The 18,558-nt window shown below is 35.7% G+C and overlaps 1 protein-coding gene across 1 annotated transcript; it reads right to left on the bottom strand.

The window, feature by feature from the left end:
* Nucleotides 1–2,244: 2,244 nt before the first annotated feature.
* On the bottom strand, nucleotides 2,245–6,489 carry LOC120351709 (cuticle protein 16.5-like). The gene is made up of 3 exons (XM_039429822.1): nucleotides 6,336–6,489; nucleotides 4,096–4,485; nucleotides 2,245–2,950 (listed from the first exon to the last, which is right to left on the bottom strand). The coding sequence occupies exons 1-3, from the start codon at nucleotides 6,345–6,347 to the stop codon at nucleotides 2,648–2,650; spliced, it is 705 nt and encodes a 234-aa protein (XP_039285756.1). The 5' UTR covers nucleotides 6,348–6,489; the 3' UTR covers nucleotides 2,245–2,647.
* Between the last annotated feature and the right edge of the window lie 12,069 nt (nucleotides 6,490–18,558).

Genomic DNA, 18,558 nt, shown 5'->3' on the forward strand with positions numbered 1-18,558 from the left:
GAGAATAAGAAGAATAACATGCTAAAAGACTAACTTTAAACCCTTAAAAACCACCCTTAGAGTATATATTGCCAAAAGATATCTTAGTGCGCCTCTAAAGGGCCAACTGAACATACCTACCATATTTGAACGTTTTTGGTTCGGTATATTTTTAGTTCTGCGAGTGAGTGAGTGAGTGAGTCAGTCAGTCAGTGAGTGAGTGCCATTTCGCTTTTATATATATAGATTTGTATCCAATAGAGTATTTTATTTTGTATCCACCCATATTCTTTCGTCAAATGTGAATCATTTTGCTTTCAAACACTTCATGCATTACAGCGTGAATGTTGGACCTTTCAAGGTTTCTATCTATCTCAGAGAAAATATGCTCAATTTGCAAAAATCAGCGTTTTTAAAGTCTTTTCTAATGTACCGCACTGAGCGTATGCTATATTTTCTCTACGATATATAAATGCCACCTTGAATTTCTATCAATTTCCGTCAAGTGACTCCAACAAAGGTTATAAACTATAGTGAGGTTCACGTTATAATGGCCGAGGAGAAAGATAGGGGAACAACGTTGCCGATCCTCTGTCTTGTAAATGACTTCTATAGACGGTAGCTGATACAGGTTCATTGATGTGGTATTAAAACTGTTCCTTCTCGTTTGAAATAATCAATTATATTTTATTAAGCGAGAAATTATATTTTTCAATAATTCCATAAGGAATTTTCATAATCAAGATGAAATATTTTGTTAATTAATCATGAACTCTACATTGTTAAAATACGATCTGGCAACAAAGCAAAGCGAGGAAGAGATAGCGCTATCCGCTTTGTTGAATGATAGACAAGGATAGCAATGCCATTGATAATCAAACACTGACATTATAACGTGGACCTTACTATAGTAACATTAACTTGTAATCAAAATTAGCTTGTTGTCTATTATGTATTAATGATCAGATAAGCTTTGCAGTTGTCTTTCACTTTTGGTAACACTGCATTGAAAAAATCATGTTTTTCTACTCAGGGGACCTTGAAACGTATAGAAAACTTGAAATTAGGCTACGGTAGCTTCATTTTTTTGGAAAGCAATACTTTTCTCACTTATGGTAGTAGGGTAAGGAAAGTAATATTATCATATTCACAGATTTTGTAGTTCACTTGATCTATCCAACAAGTTGATAGAAGCTACAACTAGAAACTCTGACATCACACCTGAGTGAGCCACTTCTATTATAAGTGAATATCGAGGCACCGAGATTTGCTCGTTATTTATTCATTGATAAACCGAACACAATTCTTTCAAATGATTGGGGAAGGACTAACAGGCACAGCCCAAAAATGTTTCTTCCTAGAATTTTGATTTATACGCTATAAATAGTCCAGAAAGTAGGTTATGTACACTTGAATTCAGGTTCAATTTTCAGTTCAAACAATTGAAAACAAAAACGTTCCAATTTAGATTATTTACAAACCAAATTGACTTACAAAATAACACTCACTGATAACTGGAAATTATCAAATGATGATCAACTTTGAAAATTATGATACACTCTAGTTTGGAAGGATTATCATGTCATGTCAACAAATCAGATTATTTTGATCAAGTCGATTGAATTGTCTACATAATATTTCTTGCTGATTGATTACACAGCTGGAAATAAATCTGTTTCTCTCTCACACACGTATCTTCTGTTTTGACATACAACGAAATTATCATCTGTTTTTTCAAGGATGAATAATTGTTATCCTTTTCATGTCCTTCAGCAAGTTCTCCCAAGGATGAGACCTAGTGCAATCGAATTTTTATATTATAAACCTACTATGTTGCAAATTTCGTGAAAATCTTTAGAGCCGTTTTCCAGATCCTTTGGACATAAACAACCAAATATAAAAATATGAAAATATAAACAGATATATAGAAATCGCTCGCTTAATATAATAGGATAGTAGGGTTTGGCCAGGTTACCATTATCTTAGTTAACTCAGCATCAATTTTCTTCTTGTCTGTGATTTTTTCTCTTGATGTAGAAGACTCTATTCATAATTTGGAAGTTCCACAATGGAGAGAAAAATATCTATAAAATAGATATAGAATATGAATCGATCAAACTACAGTCAAATGTGTCATAGCCATTCTCTATGATATAGTAACAGCACTTCTCAATTTCTATGAACATGCCTTATTTGTTAAGTGTCTTATTCTAAAGCAGGTTGGGTTGATAGAAGGAACATAACACAGCCAAAACAAAACACAAATTTTGTATAAAATAATCAATATTTTATTAGGATACCTCCATTCACACAATAAAACAACAGTAAACTACACCAAAGTACTTTAGGAAAATTAAACCATTTAGTGCAGTCTAAACTTGTTTTATGCCCTCTCGTTTTTGTATTATAAATCTTTGGGGATTTTCACAAAGTTGGTTATCATCAAGAAAGTCCAGGAAGATGACTACATAATTTCAAGGCAGCCATTTCAAAGGCTATTTGTTTAACAAATTTGTAGACCTTGATAAATGTTAACGTCTGAGTTTTTGTTTTGATAAGCCCTCATGATTTACTAATAGATTTTGATAAATTTGGGAAATAATTTAGCTATTTTCAAAGGGGGCGGCACAGGATTTTTGAGACCCAGGCTATCTAGTCGGTAAACTATTTAGTAGGCCTTGATGACTGGAGCGGGGGCGGCGTAAACATGGGGGGCGGCAACGTACGACTTGACAATGGGTGCTGGGGCGGCGTAGACGTGGGGGGCGGCATAGACAGCCTTGGGGGCGGCAGCGTAGACGGCTGGGGCGTGAGCGGCGTAGACAGCTGGTGCGGGGGCGGCCTTGATGACTGGGACGGGGGCGGGAACGGCTACGGGGGCGGGAACAACGACGGGGGCAGTCTTGACGACGGGAGTCTTAACCTCGACTTCGCTGATGTAAGGGGTGTGCACGGGAACGTCGTAAGCGACCTGTAATTAACGAAAATATTTTTTTAAAACAATGAACGCAATTAAAGAAAAAATCATGCTTTTGGACTCGGGGAGCCTTGAAACGTATAGAAAACTTCAAATTAGGGTACTTTAATTTTTTTGGAAACAATACTTTCCTTACCTACGGTAATAGGACAAGGAAAGTAACAAATTGAAACATAGATAAGATGAAATAAAACCAGAGAATTGTTAAAGAAGATACGTCATGATGGTGTGAATCATGCCCATGATAGCCCAGTTGCACAAAAGCAAGTTGAATCTCAATCGTGATTAATTTCACGAGAACTTATCAAAGAAAAAGCTTTTTTGAGAAGAAGGGTTCTCTGAGATTATTCCACGAGAGCCAATCAGAGAAGCCTTTTTCGAGAAAAACACTTCTCTGATTGGTTCTTGTGAAATTAGTCACGATTAAAATTCAACCGTCTTTTGTGCAATGGGCACTAAGAATACAAAATTAACAAATTTTTCTTTCAAAAGTTGGAACAATAGTAATTTGAGCTTGAGCTCATGAATTTAATATTCAAGACCTCATTAAATTCGGGAAAGGAACAGTTTTTGGCTTCACGCCTCCTGTTCCTTTCCCAATCATTCATAGATTAGGATTATATTGTATCTATCAATGTATTAATAAATAAATAAATAAATTGAGGTGCTCATAATTATTGAAATTTGAGTCAATTTCAATTAAGAGTAACGAGCTCTCAGTAATTCTATTGAAAGGGTGACTGGTTGAGAACTGTTGAGACAGTAAATAGGTTTCAAATCACTTGCTTGGAACAATCAGAACCACCTAAACATTATACTTCATGATAAAGAAGTGAGGATCAACTCACACTTACGCGACTCAGTCGAGAAAAGACTAGAATCTAGTCGAGAGCATGTGTTTCCAAATGGTGACACTCAGACCAATCGATTTAGTCTCCGCGACGTTACTATTTGAAAAACACAGGCTCTCAACTAGAGTCGAGTCACGTAAGTGTGAGTTTAGCCTTAGACCCAACCTATTTCGGACTATGTGTTACGTTACCTAAATTTGGAAGAGGAATAGCACAAGGTTACCTTATTTTTCCTCTCCCTATCATTCCAATAATGTATGAATACATAAAGGATGAAAATGAACTGACCTTCTGGACGGAAACCTCAGGCTGGACATGGGTGACCTGAGGGACGACAGTATCGACAGCACGAGCTGGAGCGATGACCGGGGTCTTGGAGACAGTATGATAAGGAGTGGCCAGGTGACCGCCAAGGTCGGGCTTGATGACCGAGGAGGTGTAGCCGGTGACGACGGGGGTGGGCGCGTAGTGAACGGTCTTGGAGACGGCTACGGCAGGCACAACTGCGGGGGCGGCATGGTAGACGGCGGGGGCGGCATGGACTACGGCGGGGGCGGCATGGACCACGGGGGCGGCATGGTAGACTGCGGGAGCAGCATGCACCACGGCGGGGGCGGCGGCGTAGTGGAGGCCGCTGGGGGCGGCTGAGGAGAAAGCCACGAGGGCAGACAACACCACCTGCGAAACAAAAATTTCGATAATTAGACGATTATTAGACAGTTATTGGACAATTATTAGACAATTTTTGAATGGATAGCCTGAATGAAAAAGTTTTTCTACCATCAAACCAATATTGTTAAAATGTTTAGTCAGTTATTAGACAATTTTTGAATGAATGAAAACGGTTGAAACAGTTTTTCTATCATGAAACCAATTGCTAAAATGAATGACAATGAATCACGCTAAATACATGAAACTATGAATATAACTAAATGGATTGCCATTTTATATGATACAAATCATTAGGACAATATTGATATTTTTAGCAGAATCAGCCAAGGTACCTAGAATACAAGGTACCTGAAGACATTCTAGGTACACTGGAATCAACTGTGAAAATTGGATACTACATGAACTATATTTCAGGCTAATCATTGAATAAATAGATTATAGATAGAATGCCAGCTTTGTACATTGTGTGAAACGGAGTGAATAAGGTTCTGAATACTTGAAAGTTCAAATGGAACCATGATTTATAGTTGGAATCTATTCATTTATTCATTCATAGACAATAGATACATTCCAGGTGGAAACATCAGGCATTAACCAAAAACTGCTTTTAACCTATTTCAGATTATGAGTAACCTTATCTACATTTGCGATATGAATAGCACAAGGTTACCTTATTTTTTCTCTCCCTATCATTTCGATAATGTACTTATTGCATGAATCAATAAAGAATAAATGTTTTAAGGAATTTTAAACGAGAATGAACCGTTAATATTAGCCTACATCAATCAACCTGTATTAGCTATCGTCTAATTATGAGTCAAAAAAATGAATAAATGAACCTTGATTAAAAATAAACAGACCAGAGGTTATGTAGAGTTCATGATTTGATTGACACATAATTTTAAGTCCAAGAAATATGAAACAAGGTTATTCTTTGTGAATTTTGAATTTATCTGATTAATTCACTTCTAAAAACAAAAAAAAACAAGAAACTCCTATCACAATTCTAAAAATATTTGAAATATTTCACTCCCATCCAAGATAAAAATTGAGTGAATGCTACTGAACATGCAATAATCTATACTATAATAAAGTAAAGAACTGGCTTATATATTAGTACGGGATAGGAAAATTATGTTTGACGCATCATCACGTCTGAACTACTGAACTGATTAATTTGAAATTTGACTTGAATCCTTCTATCAAACTTCTATCACAATTCTAAAAATATTTGAAATTTCACTCCCATCCAAGATTAAAATTGCGTGAATACTAATGAACATGCAATAATCTGTACTATAATAAAGTGAAGAACTGGCTTCTGAACGTATGGGATAAGAAAATTATGTTTGACGCATCATCACATCTGAACTACTGGACTGATTGATTTGAAATTTGACTTGAATCCTTCTATCAAACTTCTATCACAATTCTAAAAATATTTGAAATTTCACTCCCATCCAAGATTAAAATTGAGTGGATGCTACTGAACTTGCAATTATCTATACTATAATAAAGTGAAGAACTGGCTTATGAACGTATGGGATAAGAAAATTATGTTTGACGCATCATCACATCTGAACTACTGGACTGATTAACTTGAAATTTTGCAAATAGATTCTTAATCAATCGAGGATATCCAATGAGTTTTACAAGACCTGGCAATACTTTGTCATTTGTGATAAAGAGTCAATCAATAAAGGAAGGTTATCGGCCTATTTTCAATTCTTCAAAATTTCATTACGTCAAGTTTTCAGTTTGTCAAGTTTCAAAATGGAACCTTTAACCCGTGGAGCACGGGTCACCCGCTAGTTGATAATAAAGATAGTATAGATTAGTGAGATAGGGCCACTTACCAGCTTGTACATAATGTAAGTAGGTCTGTGCGTCTTGTGTGAGGATACACTGGTGGATTGAAGAGTGTGTGGTGGCCTTTTATATGAGTGGGGAGGGTGTGGCCTTAAGCTGGCCTTAACCAAAGCAAGGTCTCGGCCAAAGTCCGCGAAAAACTCCAACCGTCTCTCACATCACAATAAATTCTGGGTGCTACTGGCAATTGAATTCTCCATGTTGTGTCGTTTCTGATTGTTTGGTAACGGTTGTATTGTGTGTATTTGTAGCATCTCTGTCTACTATATTCATTCTCAAATACAGGATGAGTCAGTCATATGTATGAGTACCCCTTAATAAGTTGGAGACAGTTGTAGATATAATACTGTAACTTCTAGGATAAGTTATTGGTCGAATACTCCACCTTTTGACATACAACTGAATTTCAACCCCTCATAAGGGGGTGACTTGGGGGATGTAACTCAAATATTTTAAGTTTAAACACCCATTGTGTGGTAAATCATTTTGAAGGTCTTTTTGAAACAAGAAACATGGCATCAATAAAAATGTTCTATGATACTTGTATACCAAATGGCGGCTGATTGAAACTTTGGTTTTTAAAGAAATGAGGGGTTGAAACTCAAATATTTTAAATGCAAACACCCTTTGTGTGGTACATCATTTTGAAAGCCTCTTTGAAACAAGAAAGATGACATCGGAGAAAATGTTCTATGATACTTGTATCGAATCATTTCATTAGAAACTGAAACTTCAATCAGCTGCCATTTTGGTTACAAGCATCATAGAACATTTCTATTGATGCCATCTTTCTTGTTTTAAAAAGGTCTTTGAAATGATGTGCCACACAATGTGTGTTAACATTTAAAATATTTGAGTTTCAACCCTTCATTTCTTTAAGAACTAAAACTTCAATCATACGGCATTTGGTATACAAATAACATAAAACTTTTCTATTGATGCCATCTTTCTTGTTTCAAAAAGACCTTCAGAATGATTCACCACACAATGGGTTTTTTCATTTTAAATATTCCAGTTACAGCCCCTAAGTCTGGGGGTTGAAATTCAGTTGAACGTCAAAAGGTAGAGTGTTGTGAGAATTGTCTCATATGATATTAAGTTATTTATAGATACTTATGCTGAATGAAATAAATTTCATTTCCCTCATTTCATATTCAATTTGATAACTTCAAAAACTCAAATTCAATAATATTTCTCTCTCACGAATCAAGAAGGCATGTTCAAGCATTATTTGCTTGAATGTTTCTGAATGTATTCCAATCACTACCTCCGTAAACACGGAGGTACGGATGTAGTGTTCCAATCCTGTTAGCAAACAAGAATTTTCTCCATCAAACAGAATTGTGTTCAATGACCTGTAATATTTACTGTGTAATAGACTTTGTTATGTAAGTAAAAAAATTACTTTTACTATGTGTAAGTAACGTCATTGAATGAAACTCTAGGGTAACCGTGCACTGGAACCGTATCAACCGATCCGTTCGGCCGTTGGATCGGTCGAATCTGCCGGCCGTTAGTTCGGCCGAATATGGTCGTTTAGTGGAACCGTTTACGTCAGTCTATAGTTGATAATTATTGGATTAACTACTATCACCAAAATTTTCCATATACAATAATTATATTGAGATTTAGAAAATTGAATAAACGAATATCCACTAAATTAGCTATTCATTACAATAATCTTACCTTCAACAAATATCCATTAGATAAGTTATTCATTATTAAGCAATCTTTGTTCACAGATTCCTTTGAACATCACGACGAAGATATATTTTTACTTGCATAGCCCACAATGGAACATGCTCTTGAACAAAACTAATCAACTTTGCATTGTTCATAGATGAAAATTCATAAAACAGAACTGTAAAAGTTGAAAAAACAAAAACAGACAAGACTGTGAAACAATTTTGAGGTTAGGATGATGTTGTCTCAGCTCGACTTTGGCCGGATAGAGCCGGAAAATCCCACTCAATTCGGATCGAAAACTTGATCGGCCAGAGACGGTCGTGGACGGACGTATGAACCTGTTGCAATGGACGAGCATCTGTAGCTTTCTTTGTTGGGGGATCGTTCGGACGAGTAATGAATAACGGTGTAACAGAACTAATTTTTCAATGGAATGTTGATGAGAAACATTTATTTAAAAAAATTCAAAGACAATATTTCGAGCTTATTCATTCAATAATACTGTACTTTGTTATAATTTGATATGATTGAATAGTTCAGTCCACGGTATATAGCAGAAGATCCATCTATATACCGTGGTTCAGTCTTTAGCGAGGTTTACGTTATAATGACAGTGCTTGATAAGCAATGGTATTGCTATCCTTGTCTATCATTCAACAAAGTGGATGGCGCTATCTCATTCTCGCTTTTCTCTGTTGCCAGATCGTCTTTTAACAATGTAGAATTTACAATTAATTAACAAAATATTCATCTTAATTATGAAAATCTATTATGAAATCATTGAAAAAATATGATTTCTTGCTTAAAAAAATATAATTGATTATTTTAAACCAGAATGAACAGTTAATATTACATTAAAAAATCTGTATCAGCTACCGTCAAGAAAGTATTGACTAGACAGAGAGGATCGGCAACGTTGTTCTCCCATCTTTCTCCACTGCCATTATAACGTGGACCTCACTCTATAGACTATATTTACAGTTTTGGGTTTATCCTGTCGATTCTCTCCCAATCATTAATTTGATATTGTTATTGTGAAATGTAATAAATAAATTAATATCATAAATTTATCAACAAACCAATAATATTTTGTTACAATATTATATATGGTTGGATATGTTGGTCTAGAATCGCAGAGATTCAGTATAGACAATGATTCATCATTTATATAAAAGATCATTTATATCATTTTAAGATACAAACATCCTTCAACTTGATTCAACTTTTCTACGTTTCCAGTTTTTGGTTCATTTTCCTATATGGAAAACCCAATAACACTGATTTAACTTGAATGAATAATATCATTCTAGCGTATGGCAACTTGAATGAGATATGTCACCGATGACCCCTGAAGGACAAAACGTTTCTCTTCACAGTTCCTTTTGCAATTAGATTAATTTCCAAGTGTGCTGAACCCAGCAGACTTCCAAGAAATTCGATCAAAATCATCTCAACTAATTATTAGTTGTTCGGAGTCACATTTATTGCAAATGAGAATTATTCACAGTCATGATCATACTAACACTCAGACAGTTACAGGGTCCATAGTGTTGTAGTAGTAGTACAAGTCACCGCGGTTGTTAGCAGCCAAATTATCATTATTATTATTATTATTATTATTATTATTGTCGTTTGCTGGACCAAGTCTGAAATCGATTTCGACAAAGAAGTTTCCTCTCAAGTCTCAACCCTTACTGAGTCTTCACCTCCTTTTCTCGGTTTCTTTTCCTTACCCTCACAATCGTCCTCCTGCTTCTCCTCCTCCACGTCTTCCTCGTCATCCTTCTCCTATTCCTCTTGTCCTCCTTCTCCTCCTTCTCCTCCTTTTCCACCTTCTCCTCCTTCTCCTCCTTTTCCTCCTTCTCCTCCTTCTCCTCCTTCTCCTCCTTCTCCTCCTTCTCCTCCTTCTCCTCCTTCTCCTCCTTCTCCTCCTTCTCCTTCTTCTCCTCCTTCTCCTCCTTCTCCTTCTTCTCCTTCTTCTCCTTCTTCTCCTTCTTCTCCTTCTTCTCCTTCTTCTCATCCTTCTCCTTCTTCTCATCCTTCTCCTTCTTCTCATCCTTCTACTCCTTCTCCTCCTTCTCCTTCTTCTCCTTCTTCTCCTCCTTCTCCTCCTTTACCGCCCTCTCCTTCTCATCCGTCTCCTGCCACTCCTCCTTCTCCTCCGTCTCCTGCCTCTCCTCCTTCTCCACCGTCTCCTCCTTCTCCACCATTTCCTCCGTATCATCCTTTTCTCACTCCTCCTCCTCCCTCTCCACACTCGCAATTCCTCCTCCTCTTCCTCCTTCGCCTTCTCCTCCTGCTTCACCACCTCATTCTCTTTCTCATTCTTCTCCTCATACACCTTCACCTCCTCCTCCTCCTCCTCCTCTTCCTCCTCCTTATTTTACTTCTCCTTCTTTAATCACTCCTTCTCCTCCTTTTCATACTCTTCTCCACCTCCTCCTCCACCACCAATTTCGACAAAGAAGTTTCCTCTCAACCCTAACAATTATTCTCCTCCTCCTCATCCTTCTCAACCTTCTCAACCTCCTCCTTCTCCTGCTCTTACCCCTCCTCCTCCTCCTCCTCCTCACTCTTTACCACCAACTTGATACTCGTGACTTCCAATATCACATCGCCGTTACAAGTTATTAATTAACACGTGATGCCTATCTCGTGACAGCTGGGGTCTCGTGTGACAGCCACACGCGTGTGAGTACTCCAATCACACGCTCTCTCTGATCACATTTTTCACTGATCCTGTGATCACATTTTTCCCTCATTCAATTGACAGCTGGCGAGAGGCGCACTTTGAAAATATTGTAGGCGTATAATAAAGACCCTTTGTACAGCGAACTGTATTGTCTCCATCAGCGGCAATATAACGTAAATGAATTAATATTGCGGGGGCGGAGTGAGCACCTCACGTGAACTAGCCTCACGTGAGGCAACTCTTGAGTTGAACACATGCTCAGTTGAGGCCTACCGATCACGAGGTATCAAGTCGATCTTTGTTGAGCTAACCTTCCATTGATAACTTATAACTTCCATTGATAATCTCCGTACCTATTGGTTCAATCAAATACAATAGGCCTACATTTGTGATCAAGTGGATGTGAATTTCCATGAATTGGACCAAGTTAGATTATGTATTCCAAACACAATGCATTTGCAATCAATAGGTATCGACTGGATGTGGATTTCCATGAATTAAACAAGTTTGATTGGAGCTAATTATAGGTTCGAACTTGATTATGCTTTCGCCACACTGCACAGAAAGCAGCTGTTTCCAGTCCCTACGTAGATCTGAAAGACATTGTTTGCAGACGACTCTCGTCTGACGTCAAAACAGGTTTCTTTCCGGCCTGGACCGGAAAGAGTACCCTTTCCAGCCGCTAACATGGAACTAAGAAAGGTGATCAAAAAACAGCCGATCAAAAAAATTTGCATTATTTGTGTCCATTATTCAATAATTAAAACATTTATAATAATATCATCTTATTGTCATTTGAAAGAATAAAAAAGTATAAACTCAACCTTCCACCTAATTGAACATCATCTTTTAGGTTATTTAGACAAATCAGAATAAAAAATAAAAATACTTGGACAATTTCCTGATATTCAGATTACCTCAGATTTGCTAGATCTATCACCTTCCACTTCTGCTTTCGGAAGTGCTTAGTAAACAACTATTCTCATATATATATTGTTTATTTTTGTGTGTGGCTAAAAATAGCGTTCGCACCATGGGCAAAAATGTTTTTCCGGCTCTCAATCTTTTCTAGTCCTCGGCCTACGGCCTCGGACTTGAAACCGATTTCGAGCTGGAAAAATCTCATTTTCTGCTCTAGGTGCGAAATATACTATTCCATACTCAGTCTAAATAAGTTACCAAAGTGTGTAGGTTCAGTAAAGAGGTAATAATTTTGCAAAGTGCCTTTGCATTTGAAGACTAGCAGGTAACCCATGCTCTGCAAGGGTCTATTTCAGAACTTGACAAACTGGAAACTTGACCGAGTGGAATCGTGAAGAGTTTGAAGTAGGCCTAGAGCCATCCTCGGTAAATTAGGAATCTATATGCGTAATTTCAATTTAATTTCAGTCGAGTATTTTAGACGTGATGATGCGTCAAATATATTGTCCTATCTCGTACATGTATAAGCCAGTTCTCACCTTTATTGTAGTATAGTTCTTAAACTTGATACTAACAAAATAAAGTGAGAGAGCTCAAATCTTGTTTAAAACCTTCCTCAACTCAATGGCAACCTGACAAAATGTTTTCAAATTCCTATTTTTGGAGTCTCACCCATTTTAGAAGCCTTGGCTGCTTAGAACATATGGGACTTGAGAGATTTTCCCCTATCTTTCCCTTTTTTCCTTTTGAACAGCTCTACCGTTCACAGCGAAATGACATGCCAATCAAGCTGGCACTGCTTATTGTTGAGGTGACATCTTATTTCAAACGGGAAATAGCCATCTCTTTCCAATATTGATCTTATTCTCAGCCAGATGAGATTGAGAGTTTTCATTAACAGTTGGAACATTTTCCCAAACATCATCTGATAAATGGAATAAAATGTACTTTTATACATTCTCATAAATAAATTCATTTCTATAAATAAATAAATTTTTCGCTTGCGTTCTCTCGAGGGTATCAAACGATTAAATTCATCTCATTGGCTAAAGTGAGGTCCATGTTATAATGACAGTGTTTGATTAGCAATATTGTATTGCTATCCTTGCCTATCATTCAACAAAGCGGATAGCGCCATCTCTCTCTAGCTTTGCCCTGTTGCCAGATCGGCCTTTAACAGTGTAGAATTAATGATTAATTCACACAATATTTAATCTCAATTATGAAAATCCATTATGAAAATATTGGAAAATATTATTTCTTGCTTAATAAAATATAATTGATTATTTTAAACGAGGATGAACAATTATCCTATACTATTAAACGAGCAATTTTTGTTTATATGTTTAGATGTTTTAATGTTTATATATAGGCCTATATCTGTATGTGACCGGATCTCGAAAACATGATATGAAAATTCTATTGCACTAGGTCTCAACCCTGGGATAACTCGCTGAAGGACATTAAAAGGATAAATACGTCCTTGGAAAAACAGCTGGAAATCTTGTCGTCTGTCACCGTAATGGAAGTGAGTGAACGAGTCCATGAGTGGGATCATTCAGCTGATCTCACAAGAAGGAAGATTCAGCAAGAGAAACTCATTCTCGTTCATTTCACGTTTTTTTTAAAAAAACATGTTTACTTCAGAAAGTACCTCTCATATAAGTACCTCCTCATAGGAGTATTTCCTCATATAACTGTAAAAATCATTAAACTTGAAATCATTAAAAACAAGACGAGATGTTAAGTCTTTAATTTTTCTTCATAGCTTATTAAATAATAAAATAGATTCCCCATATTTGCTTTCATATGTAATATTCATATATCTACCATATCACGTCGCTCCACTTTCTCTTTTTTTGTGCCCCGGTCCAGAACTGTGAGTCACTATAATTCTCCGGTCAACAGGATTCAAAGACTTTTCAACTGTTTCTCTGGGCAACTGGACATCTTCTAGTTCTCTCGTGAAAAATTTCATAGAATATTAAACAGTCTATTGTGAGATATCCTTGCTCAGTCGTGTTGTCGATTATTTGTTGCTGTATATAGGTGTGTATCTATTGCACTATGTACTCGTACTTCTTACTCATTCTTTTGCTTCATTGGCAGGTATCAGTCCTCTGACATTCATTTGCTAGTTCCATCCATTCTTTTTAACATTTTTATTCAATTTTAGAACCTTTTCATTTCTATATTCCGTTTTATAATTATTTTTATTCATGTATTCCTTCTCCTTTTTTTTCTTTTATTTTTATTTTATAGATTTTTTCTCTTTGTTACTTTGTTCATTGTATTTTCATTGTATAATAATCTAGTATTGTTGTATTTGTGAAGGAGGACACATTAGGGGTAACCTGTTGTCTCCATAAATAAATAAATAAATAAAATTAATGAATAAATAGAATAAAAATAATTGTAAGACTGAGAAAATGAATAGAATAGTAGTTCTGTGAACAGTAGACCTCACGCTGTATTCACATCCACAAGTACCTGATTGAAACTATAGACTCATGGAGATACAGCATAGACTGGCTTCTCCACACTTCTGTGTAATCACTTGTCAGCTGATTTATGATGAATAATTCTATAGTCTGATTTTCACTCTAATATTGGCGTATGAAGGAGGCTCCTTTTTCCTTTTATATTTTCCTTGAAATGCAAAATTTCCAAAAACCTTGTATATACGTCGACGCGCAATTAAAAAAGGAACGTACCTGTCAAATTTCATGAAAATCTATTACCGCGTTTCGCCGTAAATGCGCAACATAAAAACATATAAACATTTAAACATTCAAACAGTAAGAGAAAATAATGCCAAATCGTCTACTTGAATCTTAGACCTCACTTCGCTCGGTCAATAAATATAAACAATAAATTCAATCTTTCATTACAAATTTTCTATGCTTTTACACTCCAGAGCAAAGCTCGGTCCCCCGATATTTAATATTACAATAGTAAACCTGTATCAGCTACCGTCAAGAAGGTATTGACTAGACAGTGAGGATCGGCAACGTTGATCTCCTATCTTTCTCCACTGCCATTATAACGTGGACCTCACTATAGGCTGCCTACACTATAGTAATCCAGTATCGTATGTTGCTATAATCTGAGTTTTTTGCAGAGTAAACAAGTTCAGCAATTATTGCTTGTTGAACTAGTGAGAACATTTTGGTAACTTAAATATTTTTCCTGAATCAAATTTGCATCAAATTCAACGCTCATTTAATCTAGATTTCATAAGCTCTACATAGGCTCACTCACTCCAGACTCATAACGGTCTTCTAATTACAATAATCACTAACAGTAGTTATGACCTTGAATTTCAATCATTTTTGAGACAAGCTGAATTGGAGTGGCATGATAACGTTCAACTTTCGATCAAGAAAGGCATGCATGAGAGGTACGTGTGGCATGCCTTTTTCCTACTTCAATTGCTATGTTTAGAGAAGCCTCAAGAGGCATGCCTTTTTCACTATCCTTACCTACGGTAAAGAAAGTGTTACTTTCCAAAAAATTAAGGTACCCTAATTTCAAGTTTTCTATACGTTTCAAGGTCCCCTGAGTCTAAAAACATTATTTTTATCACTTTAATCTTATTGCTATGTTTAGAGAAGCCTCAACAGGCATGCCTCACATGTTGAAAGTGAACGTTCCACACCGTAGACAAGACAGGTTTTCCGTGTTGCAATTAAGTTACTCGAAAGTAGATGCGAATTTATAGATCTGTGAGTCACGGTCACAAAAAGCTAGAAAGAGTACACCAATAACCCCGCCCTTCCTATACGGAGTACTGTTTCAAAGTAATTATTATAGCTGTTGTTACGTGAGCAAATGGTAATTTTGTTTGCCTTGTTTTCGTGAATATAGATTGGCGCTGTAAAACGGCCAGTTTATTACATCATCAAAGGTGAGTATCTTGAGACAAAAGTGTCGAAGGGTTTTTTTTGCAAATGTGTTATGTTATAGAATTTGGAATATATTTTTCGCCCCACCTGGATGTAATGAGCTGGTTTCCGTGCGTCACCGAGCGGAAGCCGAAAGAGATTGTTTTCTGACCAGGCGGTAAAGTTTTACGGCCCTAGGCTGTAAAATAACTTGAGGTCAGCTGATTCTGATTTGATGAGTACGTTTTTACAAAATAGTCTATGATACGGTATCAGTTTATGCTTCTAGAATTAAATAAAGTATTTTGCAATAAGCTACTATCATTTTACTTGAATGAATGAAATACAAAATAAGATAATAATTATTTAAGCTATTCAAATTCAATTTTCAAAGTATAATATAATCTAACCTCAAATCTCATAGTACTTCGTTTATCACGAAACCTGGTGGATAATTTTGAACTACTTGGCAATATCTATGGTGCTGAACGGTTTTTACAAATAGTTTATGAAACGGAATCAATTTATGCTTCTAGAATTGAATAAAGTGTTCTGCAATATTATACTATCATTTTATTTGGATGAATGAAATACAGAAAAGATATATATTATAAACTACGGTATTCAAATTCGATTTTCAGAGTAGGATAGAACTTCTAACCTAAACTTCCTAAGTCAATGACAACAAGCATTGTTGACGTTGACATTCAGATTGGGCAAATTTCAAGTGTGCTAAAACAGCTGTTCAAAAACTTCTCATATTTGTGTTTATCATTCAATAATTAAAAACATTTATAATTCATTCATTCATTATTTGTGTTTATCATTCAATAATCAAAACATTTATATTATATCATCTTATTGTCAATTGAAAGAATAAAAAAGTATAAACCAACCTCCCCATAATTGAACATAATCTTTTAGGTTATTTAGACAAATCAGAATAAAAATAAAAATACTTGGACAATTTCCTGATATTAAGATTACCTCAGATTTGCTAGAGCTATGACCTTCCACTTCTGCTTTCGGAAGTGATTAGTAACACAACTATTCTCATATATTATTTTTATTTTTCTGTGTGGCGAAAAATAGCGTTCGCGCCAGGGGCATAAGTATATTTCGCACCTAGGGTCGAAAATGTACGTTTTCCGGCTCGAGATCGCGGTTTTCAAGTTCGAGACGAAGTCGAGAACTTGAAGTGTTCGAGAGCCGGAAAAACATTTTTTGCCTTGTTGCGAACGCTATTTTTCGCCACACCAAAAAAAAAAACTTCCCAATATATAAGAAATTGAAAAATAAATAAAATTCAAACAGCCTATTTTGATAGTTTGAATCTGGTTATGACAACTTTCACTGTCAATTAATTTCAATATTACTAATGATAATTTACAATAGTGACAATATTTTATACTATTAATATTTCGAATAATTGTTTGAATTTTTATAGCCCGCGCTTTGCGCCTGGTGCAATATCACATGGATAGATGGATGAATAGAATTTTCATTACTATTTTGAAATAATGTGATTGAAAAATTAATATAATTGCATATTTTACAGTTTTGTCTCAAATAATATCTCAAAAATTGATTGAAATTTAAATTGTGTAACTAATATAGAAAAATAGCTAATAAAAGTCGAAATTCATCGACAAAAAAAATGTCATTGACCGAGGGTTCGAACCTAGATCATGTTTGTAATTCACTGAGCTTTGAGTTCTGATGTATTACAACTTTATGCTCTCGCCATTGCGTATTGTTGATCATAGGGGCCTGTAAGTTAGGTAACGTATGTAGGCTACTATAATATAGTGTATAGCAGCAAACTTGAAGCCGGTTGCCGGCATTTTCACAACAAAATATTGCTCTGAGAATAGTTAAATCATAGAGAAAACATTCGAAGATTCAATCTTCAGTGGGCTAATGTTTTCTCTATATGGTTGGATATTGAAGAAAAATTATCTAAAGGTTTTAATAATGAATTACGTTAAAATACTAGGAATTCTTCAGTCAAGGCTGAGTTTCACCAGTAGGCTTACCTTAAACTTCAGATCTCTGCTGTATTTTCCTATTATTATTGTTGATTGTATTGCATTAAGAAGTGGAATTCGACAATAAAAAAGAAACAATTATTACTCTACCTCACTTTTAAATATGATACAATTATTTTACTTTAATTTCAAATTCGATTCTTCACTTTTAAATACTTGCGATACGTACCTTTCTGACAATGGACAATGCAGCCAACATTATATTGTTGAGGCTATGGAGATATCATCGTATTCTATTGTTTGATATCAAAAACACAATAATAAATATTAAATTATGGACAGTATTTATAAAATATATTATAGACATGATACCGCAATTCACAATACATAATTATATAGATTATTACAGTCGTTATGAGATTATCTCTATGATTTTTGTGAGATCGGACACGATCAGCTGTTATTCAAGGTCATTTTACAGCCCTAGGGCCGTAAAGTTTTACCGGCCTGGTCGGAAAACAATCACTTTCGGCCTCCATATGACGCACGTAAACCAGCTCATTACATCCAAGTGTGGCGAAAATGTTTTTTCCCGGCTTTCAATCTTTTCTAGTCTCGGCCTACGGCCTTGGACTTGAAAACCGATTTCGAGCCGGAAAAGTCTCATTTTCGGCCCTAGGTGCAAAATATACTATTTTGTCATAGTCATTCAATCTGAGCTGTTTTCCATGCTTGAAATCAAGCCGGTGAAACAGCTATTTGTAGAACAAATAAACATATGATTCTCATTACAGCATACTGTACTGTAATGAAACAATATGTTTTCTTAACAGTCGAGTATGTTTTCTAGTTCCGGAATAGGAACAGCAAAACTGCTGCAAAAAACCACCATCAGCGCTCCAGGTAAAAGATTTGACAACTTCCACAAAATACCTGATTCGAAATTTGTATGTTTATAGAATGCATGTAGTACCTTCAACACAAGCAGTTTGTTCTATTTCTCAATCATTCTTCTTAAGATTATTATGACAAAAAATAG

The sequence above is a fragment of the Nilaparvata lugens genome, chromosome 5, assembly GCF_014356525.2.
Source record: "Nilaparvata lugens isolate BPH chromosome 5, ASM1435652v1, whole genome shotgun sequence".
Classification (NCBI taxonomy): domain Eukaryota; kingdom Metazoa; phylum Arthropoda; class Insecta; order Hemiptera; family Delphacidae; genus Nilaparvata; species Nilaparvata lugens.